This window comes from Sitophilus oryzae, unplaced genomic scaffold, assembly GCF_002938485.1.
Source record: "Sitophilus oryzae breed Bouriz unplaced genomic scaffold, Soryzae_2.0 scaffold_576_pilon_pilon, whole genome shotgun sequence".
Classification (NCBI taxonomy): Eukaryota; Metazoa; Arthropoda; class Insecta; order Coleoptera; family Curculionidae; genus Sitophilus; species Sitophilus oryzae.
In genome coordinates this window covers 1,971,498-1,983,379 of record NW_022147169.1, presented here as the reverse complement: position 1 = coordinate 1,983,379, position 11,882 = coordinate 1,971,498, and the positions used below count along the sequence as shown (strand labels likewise).

The 11,882-nt window shown below is 30.7% G+C and overlaps 1 protein-coding gene across 1 annotated transcript in view; it reads left to right on the top strand.

Annotated features, from left to right (window-relative positions):
• Positions 1-11,804, top strand: part of LOC115887471 (integral membrane protein GPR155) — a 27,666-nt gene extending 15,862 nt beyond the window's left edge. Inside the window, exons 2-13 of the mRNA XM_030906916.1 lie at positions 926-1,099; positions 4,068-4,189; positions 4,353-4,518; positions 7,624-7,863; positions 7,923-8,131; positions 8,771-8,907; positions 9,011-9,118; positions 9,183-9,354; positions 9,416-9,541; positions 9,877-10,009; positions 10,313-10,614; positions 11,124-11,804. Coding sequence (XP_030762776.1) covers positions 926-1,099; positions 4,068-4,189; positions 4,353-4,518; positions 7,624-7,863; positions 7,923-8,131; positions 8,771-8,907; positions 9,011-9,118; positions 9,183-9,354; positions 9,416-9,541; positions 9,877-10,009; positions 10,313-10,614; positions 11,124-11,316 — 2,082 coding nt within the window. The 3' untranslated portion in view covers positions 11,317-11,804. The remainder of the gene's footprint in view (positions 1-925; positions 1,100-4,067; positions 4,190-4,352; positions 4,519-7,623; positions 7,864-7,922; positions 8,132-8,770; positions 8,908-9,010; positions 9,119-9,182; positions 9,355-9,415; positions 9,542-9,876; positions 10,010-10,312; positions 10,615-11,123) is intronic.
• The last annotated feature ends 78 nt before the right edge of the window (positions 11,805-11,882 follow it).

Here is an 11,882-nt window from a genome sequence, read left to right as displayed (position 1 = left end):
GGACTGTTCGTCTACCTTCGCCAAAATTAGTAAAATTTATTTTCAATTATTTGAAATTATTTTTATTTTTTTTAACAATATAGAAAGAAACGGTTCAAGGGATCTGAAAGTTCAAACTCACTGGATGGTGAATCATGAATTAAACAACGATTACCTTTAAACTAAAACAATGTGAGCTAGTAAAAGTTTCGCAAAAATCAAAACTTCTCAAGTATGTATTGATTTTTACTACCCACACTATATATTTTAAAGATCCTGTTATATTTTAGGAATACAGACTGAATTTCACATTTCAAGATTTATTGCGGAATGTAAATTAATTTCGAACTGGAGGAAGCAAAATTTGGAGCATCAATTGATAATATCTACCCTATGTACTGCAATGTTTCTCAGTTATATTATTATGCAGGTAAGATCATATCTTCATTCACATATTTTCCTCAAATTTATCACAGGTATTTATTTAATGAATTCGTCTCAGAAACAGAAGCCAAAGGAATGAACACTTTCGTAGGGACCTTTTCTCTACCTTCCTTGATATTCATGTCGCTGGCTGAGTTAGATTTAAGTTCAGTAAACTGGATGTTCCTTTTATCTATATTAATATCAAAAGTATATTTTTCTCTGATAATTGTAAACAATTGTTTATTAGGAGACCAATTGAATCTGGGAAGAGCTGGAATATTTTATGTTTGTACACAAAGCGCTGACTTTGCCATAGGATACCCTATAGGTTAGTTCAATTTTAACTGTTACACCAGTATTTTAAAGTCAAACAATGTTTTTAGCGTGGCTGTATACTATCCAGAGCCTCTTCTACCAACTGTTGATGGCGCCTAAGTTTGGCAGCAATTTTAAACAGTATCTTTGTGTAATGGAAGTGGCAAAAACATGCTATGACGAAGAAGAAGCTCTGCTTGTTGAGGGGAATCCCAGCATAAACAATGGAGTTTTCTTACACAAAAAGCGGTTCAAGATGGTGATTGTCATAGTGAAAAATATATTTTTTAATCCCATTATTCTCATGACTATTCAGGGCATTGTGGGAAATTATATGTTTAAGCATGTTGTACCACTGTATCTAGCTGGAGTCCTTAATGTAAGTTTTGTTAATTTATTATTTTAGCTATTAAGTTCTTTGATATATAGTCTATAAAATATGAATAATACTGAATTTTGACAAATTGACCTGCATAACAGGGCAAATATAAATCTCTCAAAGAAATTAACAAATTGAGTGCATGAATGAATCAGATAGGTAACTCTTTTTACTTTCGTGTAAAATAAGAAAATAATAAAACAAGTGACAGTTCTTACTCTTCTTCCAAAAATCAATACGAAATGTCATAATTGACAAAATAAAAGTATCATCAGCTTTTGACATTTCAAAAATATTAGACCACTATATTCTCATGAACAATATAATTCAAGATTTATGACTCGTCACGCTAGTTAGATACTAGGATTAATAAATATGGAAATACATGGACCTATAATTTCGTATTTTGGTTTACCAAAATAGTTTACTTCAAAATATACATAATATACAGTTAATAAATACATAATATATCTATATTTATAGTAATAAATACTTTGGCAAATAAACTATGAACAACACAAATGCAGCAAATGTTTACAATATTCCGCAAATAATGAATAGGTGGTACATAAGATAATGGATAAAATGCAAAATATATTTTAAATTTTGGGTTTGAAAATCGATCTAATTTAACAAAAACATTCAATATAATAGTGATGTACAATTTATTTGCCTATTATAATGTTCTGCAATTAATCAGCAACCTAAACTTGTCAAAAGATTACCACATGTTTTTAAATTATTATTCTTAACACAAAAACTATCTACATTGACTATGGAGTACGATTTTAGCCATATTGTAAAACATTTGCTGCATTTCATAGTTTATTTGCCATAATATTTATTACTATAAACTATATATATATATATATATATATATATATATATATATATATATATATATATATATCTATATATATATATATATATATATATATATATACTCATATATATATATATATATATCATAATAAAGATGGGTAGTCTACGCGACTGACTGGTTGAGAAAAATATTCAAACAGGTGTCTTGGGGATGCAGTCTAATAAGAAGGCCGTTAGTTCAAGTAAAACCCTTTATTGTTTAGTCAAGCTTTCGAGAATTCAGTTGTTCTCTTCTTCAGGACTCTTCAAAACTTTTCTTTTATGATAATTTATCAAGTTGTCTAATGCCTATTTCCCCGTGTAGCATTGATGTTATATTGCGCATGGTCGATCTTGATGAAACAGAAATAGTTGTCAAAATATTTCTATGTAGTTGTTTCTCTTTCACTCTTTTTAATATATGCATAAGTTTATCCTTACTTATCAAGAGTAACATATTTTACCTTTTTTTGAAACTATGGTTTCGTTGAGAGTGACGATCGGCGGTGCTAACCTCAAGCCTCTTACTTTACAAAGAAAATCTTGAAAATTAATTCGTTTCTTTGTCTTTTAATTATTTACAATAAAAAAAAATAATTAGATCGTTCATGAAGCAAAGTCAATTGCTATTTTATTTTAAGATTTTGATTTTTTTTTTTTTTTTTTTTTTTTTTTTTTTTTGTATTGTTTTTTATAAAGTTTTGTAGTTAGTTTTCACGTTTATTTTAAAAGTTGATTTTTACTACTGCATTTGAGAAATGAGGATTCTTTTGATTGTTGAGCAATGTTGCAAACTTTACCATAATCCCACTTTGGTGAGTTGCATTTTAATAGTTTTTTTTTTTTTTTTTTTGTATTTAATTACTATAATGGTGAAGAAGAGTCCTGAAGAAGAGAACAACTGAATTCTTGAAAGCTTGACTAAACAATAAAGGGTTTTTCCTTGACTAACGGCCTTCTTATTAGACTGCATCCCCAAGACACCTGTTTGAATATATATATATATATATATATATATATATATATATATATATATATATATATATATATATGCCACCATATATATATATATATATATATATATATATATATATATATATATATATATATATATATATATATATATATATATATATATATATATATATATATATATATATATATATATATATATATAACACTCTCTCTATATATATTGTATTTATTAACTGTATATTATGTATGTTATGTAAACTGCATCATTTTTAAAATACAAACTAAAAATACGAGGAATAATTATGTTTTCCATGTATTCTACAACATATTTATTAATCTGTAATATCTAACTAGCTTGACGTCATAAATCTCGCCCGAAGCTGTTCTATTAGAGACGGCATTGCGTCAGCATAGCCGCAAGTTGCTAACCTAATAAAGTTAACACTAATAAAGCCCGCGGGAACTGTCAAATTCAAAGTTATTCGTTTTACAGACTATACATATATTCTAAGGATGAGTCAAAATTAAGTGCAGTATTTTTCTTAATTCTTTCAAATGAAACACCTGGTATTTTGTATCACAAATCAACAGGGACATTTGATGTTCTTGGATATACATAATATACTAAATCATATCATATTTTTTTCCACTATTTCAAATGGAACACCCTGTATTTTGTATCATAAATGATCAGAGACATTTTACTAAGTATTTGCTATACCTAAATCGATATTTCTATAGAATATAATTGAAATTTTCTATCCTTTTAATATCAAAGTAGGATTTTTTTTGTTTTGCCACTGAAATTCTGTATTCAGATACACAAAACAATATCTTTGATACAATTTTTTGTTATTCTAAGTATATTAGTGTACATTGTAAAAAATGTACTGAATATTGTACAAAAATATTAGGAAGATACATCCCTTGTTTCTAGATAATCATATTCAGAAAATTTAATTTAATAATTAAATTTATTATATTTTGTTTGGAAAGAAATAAAAGCACTTGCTTAATTCAAAATTATTTTTTTTCAACATTATGATAGCATATAAAAAAATATATTTATTTTTTTTTATATCTTCTTTTTCAAAAAATAAAATAAATTGAATTTTAATTAAAAATATTTCAGGTGTTAGGCTCTGCGTTCTCAGCTAGCGCCCTCTTTCTTCTAGGACTCAGAATGGTCGGAAAAATCCATAAATTGACTGGAGCTACTTTAGTCGTTCCCGGTATATTGATCATGGTTAAATTGTAAGGCTCTTAACAACGGTCTACATATACAGGGACGTTCAAAACAAACTTGGTTTGCCTAGAATCTATCTTTATAAAAAAAATTCGCGTTTCTTTTGAAACGCCCTGTATATTTTTACATTTTTATTATTTTTTTCTAAAAAACTTATTTTAATACTTGCAGAATCGCCTTGCCATTGATTACCAGAGAAGTTATTAGTGTTTTACATGCGGGATATAACAGTTCAGAAATTTTAGATTTAAGTACTTACGGGTTCTTTTATGGTACCTTTCCTTCAGCCCCTGGCGTCTTTGTTTTCGCCACCCAGTATATGGTGGACGTCGATTTGGTAAGTTAGTTACATTTAATTGTTCGTTATTTCTTTCAGGCAATATAATATGATTAAATTATTTTTTTTTGCATATTTTTATCTGCATTATACCGGGTACGTCTCAAAAGTGGCCCACCCTATCACTTTTTTTATTTTTTCAATAAAACAACGAGATTTGTATGTTTAGTATTGGAATATAATTGGAATGATTTTGACGTATTCAATTGTTTTCGGTCACTTCCGCTTTCACCGGAAATGACTAACAACTTTTGATTTTTATAATGGCACTCGCTCGGTATTTTTTTCTTTATTCGATAGAAAATGACACTTTGATATCGAATGACATAATCATATGTCAATTTTTGACATAGTCACTCAAAAACAATTCCATTTTAAAATTTCAATCTAACAGTGCCATGGTGTGTTAAAAACACTATTTTTAATCAAGGAGCCTTGAAAATAGATTTGATCGTCTAATGTTTTTAATGTCTTGTCCTGGCTGGTTAAGAGATGCCTCAATGATCGTATTTTTAATCATATCTCAATTTTTTTCAAATGGAACGAAGGGGGCTCATTATAGTGATCAGGGCCCAAAACTGTTATTTTAGATATTTTTTTTTTTTTTTTTTTTTTTTTTTTTAAAAACAAGCTTAAATTAACACTTAAAAATAACAGGTTTTCTTTATTTACTGCTAAATATCTGAAAGAGTATGAGACGGTCACGCCAGGCGTATTAACGCAACGCAGTTGCAAGTTGCAACATATGATGTGCTCGGTGGTAGTATTCCCAGGGTGTCAAAACATTTCAAAATATCGATTGTTATCTAAAATACCTCTCTAAAAACGGTTGGTTGTTTACAATAAGCGCTGTTTTGACAAATTGCAAATATAAATAAAGCCATTAATTCCGCCACTCGTCTATACCTATTCATTCCGATCTACCTACGCCCTGCCCTCGATCCGCGTAGATCCTGATTTGCGTAGCAGTGTACAGGGTACATCTCACTCAACGGGCGAGAAGCTCTTAGTTATGATTTAACCATTTGCGGTCAAAAAAATAGGCAATATAAGAAAATGTGTAGTATATTCTTAATAAGTAAACCAACTACACTCTAGAGTTCGAATTAATTATATATTATTAATATATCACCTAAACTAGCGTGTACCCGCGACTTTTGTTCGCGTCGAATTAATTAATCATTTGTAATTGGTGATGATAAAGCAAAAAAGAAAAATTTCCTCATTAACATACAAACTGGAAATAAAATTTTCTCACATTTGCCAAAAATTAGCTTTTAATCGTCGAGCAGTTTAAGCAGGAATCGTGTTAATCAATTAACTCAACTTTTTGGAACACCGCTGGTACTGATTTTTTAAAAAATTTCAAAAATCATGTAAATAAAAGGGAGGGACAAAATAAATTATGCGTGTCCAGTTGCTTTTCCCCCGAAAGACTAATCCTGTTTTTTTAAAAGTAACAAATATTGGTAATATTTGAGGGCGTTTTCACGCCTTGTTGGAATCTTGAGTTTCGAGAAACCGCTCCTTATTGAACCTCTACATCCCACAAGTCAATCCGTTTTGCAAAAAAATCAGTCTTTAAACGTCCAGCAGTTTAAGCAGAATAGTGATTATATCAACTGGTTCATAATTTTTATATATATAAAAAAAAAAAACATATTTTTAAAAAATCTTAAAATTATATGTAAAACACTAATAAACACTATACGTGTTTTTAAGCAGTTTTTCCGAAAAATCTTCACCAAGTTTTTAAATAAAAAATATTCTAATATTTCAGAGTAGTTTCACCCCCCTTAGAATTCGAGTTCGTAAAAATCCCTTCTTTATCGAACCTCTACAACTACTAAAGTCAATCCGTTTTCCAAAGAATCAGCTTTTTTACGTCAAGAAGTTTAAGCAGATCGTGATTAATCAATGAACCAGATTTTTCAAAAAACACCCTGTATACTTTTTTTAAAAAATCTGAAAATATTTTCTAAAAATTTTTCAGAATAAATAATACTATAATAATTGAAACTTAATAATAAATACTGAACAAATACAGCCGCCATAATATCTCGAACTCCGTCCGTTATGCTCGTAACGGGTTGAAACAGAATGTATCTAAAACAAGTGATGGCGTTATTCCCCAACCTGTTTCGAACATCCATCGACAATCGATACCGGATGCAGCAGCGTTCCTTTCCCATTCCTATTATCTCGACCGCCGCTTGTTATGCTCGTAACAGGTTGAAAAACAACATATCTAAGATGACTGCTTCTCCACCCGTTGCGAGCCTCCATCGACAATCGATCGATGCAGCAGCGTTCCTTTCCCACTCCTGTTATCTCCATCGCCAGGCTTTATGCCCGCAACTGTTTCAAAAAACCTGCTTCTTTATATCCTATTATTTTTAAGCATGGTACAAAATCGACCATCGACGGTATCGCCCGAAGCAGCTACGTTCGCCGTAGCGCTTTCCCCACTCCGTTGTCCGTTGTCTCGCCGCTTGTATCGATGGTTGTCGAAATAACAATGTTTTCCAATCCATACTAATTGTTTTTTGGAATTGCTTCGAGCAGCATAGAATTTCGTGGTGATGCAGAGCGCCGACTTCGTTTTTCGTTTCACGAGCGGGCGATCTCTACGTGTCGTTATTTTATATCTGTTATTTTTTAGAAGTAGTAACGGTTGCGTTATGTTATTTATAAATAATTGTTATAAAATAACAGATAGTTAAATAACAACCCATCACTAGTTCATTAGCATCGAATAAAGTAAAAAAATAACGAGGGTGCTATTTTAAAATTAAAAGTTGTAGTCATTTCCGGTGAAACCGGAAGTGACCGAAAACAATTGAATACGTCATTCAATCCCAATTTATGTCATATACTGACATACCAAATCTCGTTGTTTTATCTGAAAAAATAAAAAAGTTATAGGGGTGAGCCACTTTTGAGACGCACCCGGTATGCTGCCGAAGTTTCCGGAATACAGTTCGGACTACCCTGTATAACACCATACACTAAATAAATAAATCTATATCCTGGGTTATAATATTTTTTGAGACCTTTAAACTCATGCGCATTAATAGCTATAATAGACATTTAAAATTATTTTAGATCGCTAGTGCCATGGTCGCGTGCACTTTCCTTAGCGCACCTCTGATGTTTGTCTCGGCAAAAATGATCACAATAACCAACTGCGACCCCTCGGAATATATAAAGCAACTGAATCAGTTCACTTTTGACGTCAGCATAGTGGGAATAATCGCCTGTTTTTGGATCGTTTTGGTTTTCATTTTGACCAAAAAAATCTCGAAGTTACCCCACAAAATTACCGCTTGCTTGATCATATCTCATGTAAGTTAAAACTTGCAGCGTTGTAAGTAGATTTTATAGTAAATATATATATTTTTTAGTTTATCAGTTGTTTAGGCGCTGTATTATGGTACGCCATGCAACAAGACGAGAATAGTCGCAGTTATCTACAGTTTTCTCTATTTACTATTGGCGTTTATAGTTCCAGAATATGGACTGGAATTTTATCGATAACTCTCTTGTTTTTACAGTGTCGAAGTTTGTGTTTCGTCTTGAAACTTCAACCGATATTTTTCTCTATTGGATGGGGGTAAAATATAAAATTATACACGTCTATTTCATAAAAGATGATGATTCAAAGTCTACACTATTTACTTCAGACTTGATATCTCAAAAAAACTGTTGTTTATAAGTAACATTTTGAACTGTTACTGCTTTGGAACTGTTACTCACTTAACAAAGTAGATATGGACAAAACTGTTATTTGTAAATATTAGTTATAACTGTTATTTGTAATAATAAATACTTCGTCACTGCTTTGGAACTGTTACTTGCAATAAAATTAGATATGGCAAAAACTGTTATTTCTAAATAACAGTGGGAACTGTTATTTAATAATCTTTTTTATATATGGACAAATCTGTTATTGGAACCGTTATATCTAAATAACATTTGGATCGGTTCTTTGGAACTGTTACTTAATAATATATTATATAATGGAAAAAAAACTGTTCTAAATAACGTCGTGGTATTTATTGCATTACTTCCACTGCATAGTTGGCAGGTTTAGTGAATTTTCCCTAGATTTAAGGAAAAATTGAGGGTTGAAAGTTGAAATCGATTTATTGAAGGTATTTGTTGATCTATAATCAATCATCTTTCGTGAAATAGAGTATATATTTTTATGATTTATTCAGATTCGATTTTTTTTTAATTTTATTCTTTTTAGAGTGTCCGTATTGATTTCTGTAGGTCTGTTGTTGTTGGATAAATCAAAGGACTCGTTTGACAAAAAAAATCCTAATTTTACATATGGCGCCCCTCAAGCTGTAGTGGCGGTGTCTCTTCTGGTTTTATGCTTTATTGGTAAGATTTTATATAAAAATCATGATTTTTCTAGATTTAAAAACCTTGAGAAAGGACAAATCATTTTCATGAATATCTTCATATAATTATTTTTGTTTAATAGTTACAGCAGGCTGTTTGGTACTTCACCAACGATACAGAAGGAGATTTAGTTATTACATGGATCTGAGTAATGAAAGAGGCGTACAAAATCCTCTACAAATTGAGGAGGGTGAGCCAAAAAAATATTTTTTGCTTTTTAAAATTAAGAAAGTGTAATTTAATGTAATTTTCAGAGAGTTCTCTTCAAGAAGCATCACAGACATCTTCAGTTTCTGAGGACGTTTCCCAGAACATTTCTAAATCGAAGTGTTGCGGGTTGCCTACAATTAAGGAAGGTTGCTGCGAGGATAAAGAAATTACCAGTCCAGTGGTTGATATTGAAGATTTGGGAGTGGATAAAGCCAGGTATGTATAAGAAAAAATGTTTTAATATATTAAATCTAATATTGGTACTATATTTTTTTAGTAGTATAATTCACAGAAAACCAGTTACAGAAAATCAAAACGGTAATGTAGAGGGTGGTTCTGTACCATCCAGTGAAAGTTGTTCTACAAAGTATGGTTGTGAAGGACCTCAAAAGGAAAGTTGCAGGTAAAAGGCTTTTTATAAAGAACACATTTATTTTCACTCTGTATATTGAATATTTGAAATTAATAGTTTAAAAAGTAATGGTATGTGGGAGAGGATTATATTACCAATTTTTTTTACTTAAAATATTTTATTCTAGGAGCTATATATGCTCGACGCACTATTATTGCCTGACCCTGTATATTAAAACAGGGCAAGCCCGACCCTGGTACAAAGAGATTAGGCGGTGTTATTCCGTCGCCGTTGCCAGCTTGTCTCTTTTAAATGTAAAATATCAGAATTATTTCTTCTTTATATGTGTACCTGATTTTTTTTGAACGTCTATTTTTCTAACGCAGAGCTGTGGTTGGTCAGTACCAACAACCAATCGACGAAGATCTAGAGCCAATTGAAGAAGAGCCAGAGTCACACGATCCCCAAATTTTGAGACACACAGTGTTGCTCATACTGTTGCTCTGTAGTATGTTTGTTGTAAGTCGAAATAAAAATTAAAAAACACTTATGATCGAAAAAAAAACGGCGTCACAGACAGTAATTTTGGGCGAGGCCAATCTCTATAGAAAAAAAATTGCTAATTTTAAACCATACCATTTAAAAATCATTTTTACTCAATACCAAAATAAATTACAAAGTTCTTAAGGCCAACTTAAGACGTCTAGGACTTAACCTCGCCAAGATTATCATCGATTTTTATTCTCCCAGCTGTCTATGACGCCGTTTTTTTTTTCTCGATCGTACGTTACACGTTTCTTTATCGAAAATTCAAATGTACAGGGTCTGGCCCTTTCCATATGGACGTTAGTGATGGAACAGATCTCTGGAATATATATTGAGCTGTCCTTCCTGGATGCCATCCTGAATTTTGGCCAAAGCGTCATTGTTTTTATAATTTTTGGACTCGATGTTAAAGAAGTAGCACTTCCTATTATAAAGTATTGGAGAAAAATATGGTACGGCGCAAATACACTCAGCCTGCCAGCTTGGGATGAACTGGGATCTGATACTAAACATATCTGTGATCAATTCATCTCGCATCACTTGCAGAACTGTAAATCTGCCATTGCTACTGATAGAAGGTACGTATTTCTTTTTTAAAAAATAATATTGTTTATATTATCATTTACAATGTCTGTTTTTATATAATTCAAGTTTTTGAATGTGGAAATGTATGTTATTTTACTGTAGAAAACTGTTATTTCTTAGTAACATTTGGAACTGTTACTTAATAAATTAGATATGGACAAAACAGACTGCTAAATAACAGCTGGATCTGTTACTTCTTTGGAACTGTTACTTAATAGTAAATTAGATTTGAAAAACCTGTTATTTGTAAATAACAGTAGGAACTGTTACTTCTTTTGAATTATTTCTTAATAATAAATTAGATACGGACAAAACTGTTACTTGTAAATAACAGTTGGATTTCTTACTTCTTGGAACTGTAATTTAATAACAAATTAGAAATGAACAAACAGTTGCAACTGTTATTTCTAAATAACGTTCGATTTGTTCCTTCTCCTAAAAATTTGTATATAACGGTTTCAAGTATAGTATCATAATCTTGACAACGTTCTTTGTATTTCAGATGGCGTCTCACAGCCTACCATGACGTCTTTACCGGCAGTCAATTCATCGACTGGCTGATCGAAGTAGGCCTGGCTATGGACAGGGTCCAGGCAGTGAATTACGGGCGTCACTTGATTGAAGGCAAAGTATTGAAACATATAAACGGAGTGTATCATTTCTATGACAGGAATTTACTCTATACTTTTGACTAAAAGAAAAAAATTAGATAGGTTTTTTTAATTGAATTGACATCGAATTTTTTTAGTTATGTATATATAAAAGGAGTGGCATTATATATTATATATTTTTAGATGAAATGTTTACTACAGCGTTGTGATATATTTTTAAACGTTATGTGATTGTTTTTAGGTACCTAAATATCTAAAAAAAAAATAGTATAGATAAGTTTTTTGTTAGGTTATGTATTATTAAGGAGAAAGTATTTAAAATAATCAGTTTTATTTTTAAAAATGAGGAATATTAAGTGGATGTGCTTGTTTTTAATTGTGCTTGAATGTAATTTAAGGCTTATCCTACATAAATCCAAAGATATAATATTATAAACAGGCAGATACAAATTTTTAAGATATATAATAGATGTGAGTGATAATTGTTAATATTGTTATTGAAAATGTAAAAAAACATAATTGTTGAAGGAAGTCTGATTGGAGACAATATTGTGAATAAAATTTAAAAAATCTTGTTTCTTTATTACCCAATATACCGTATGATCTAAAAAACGGCGTCAAAGACAGCTGAGAGCGACAAAGTCTCGAAT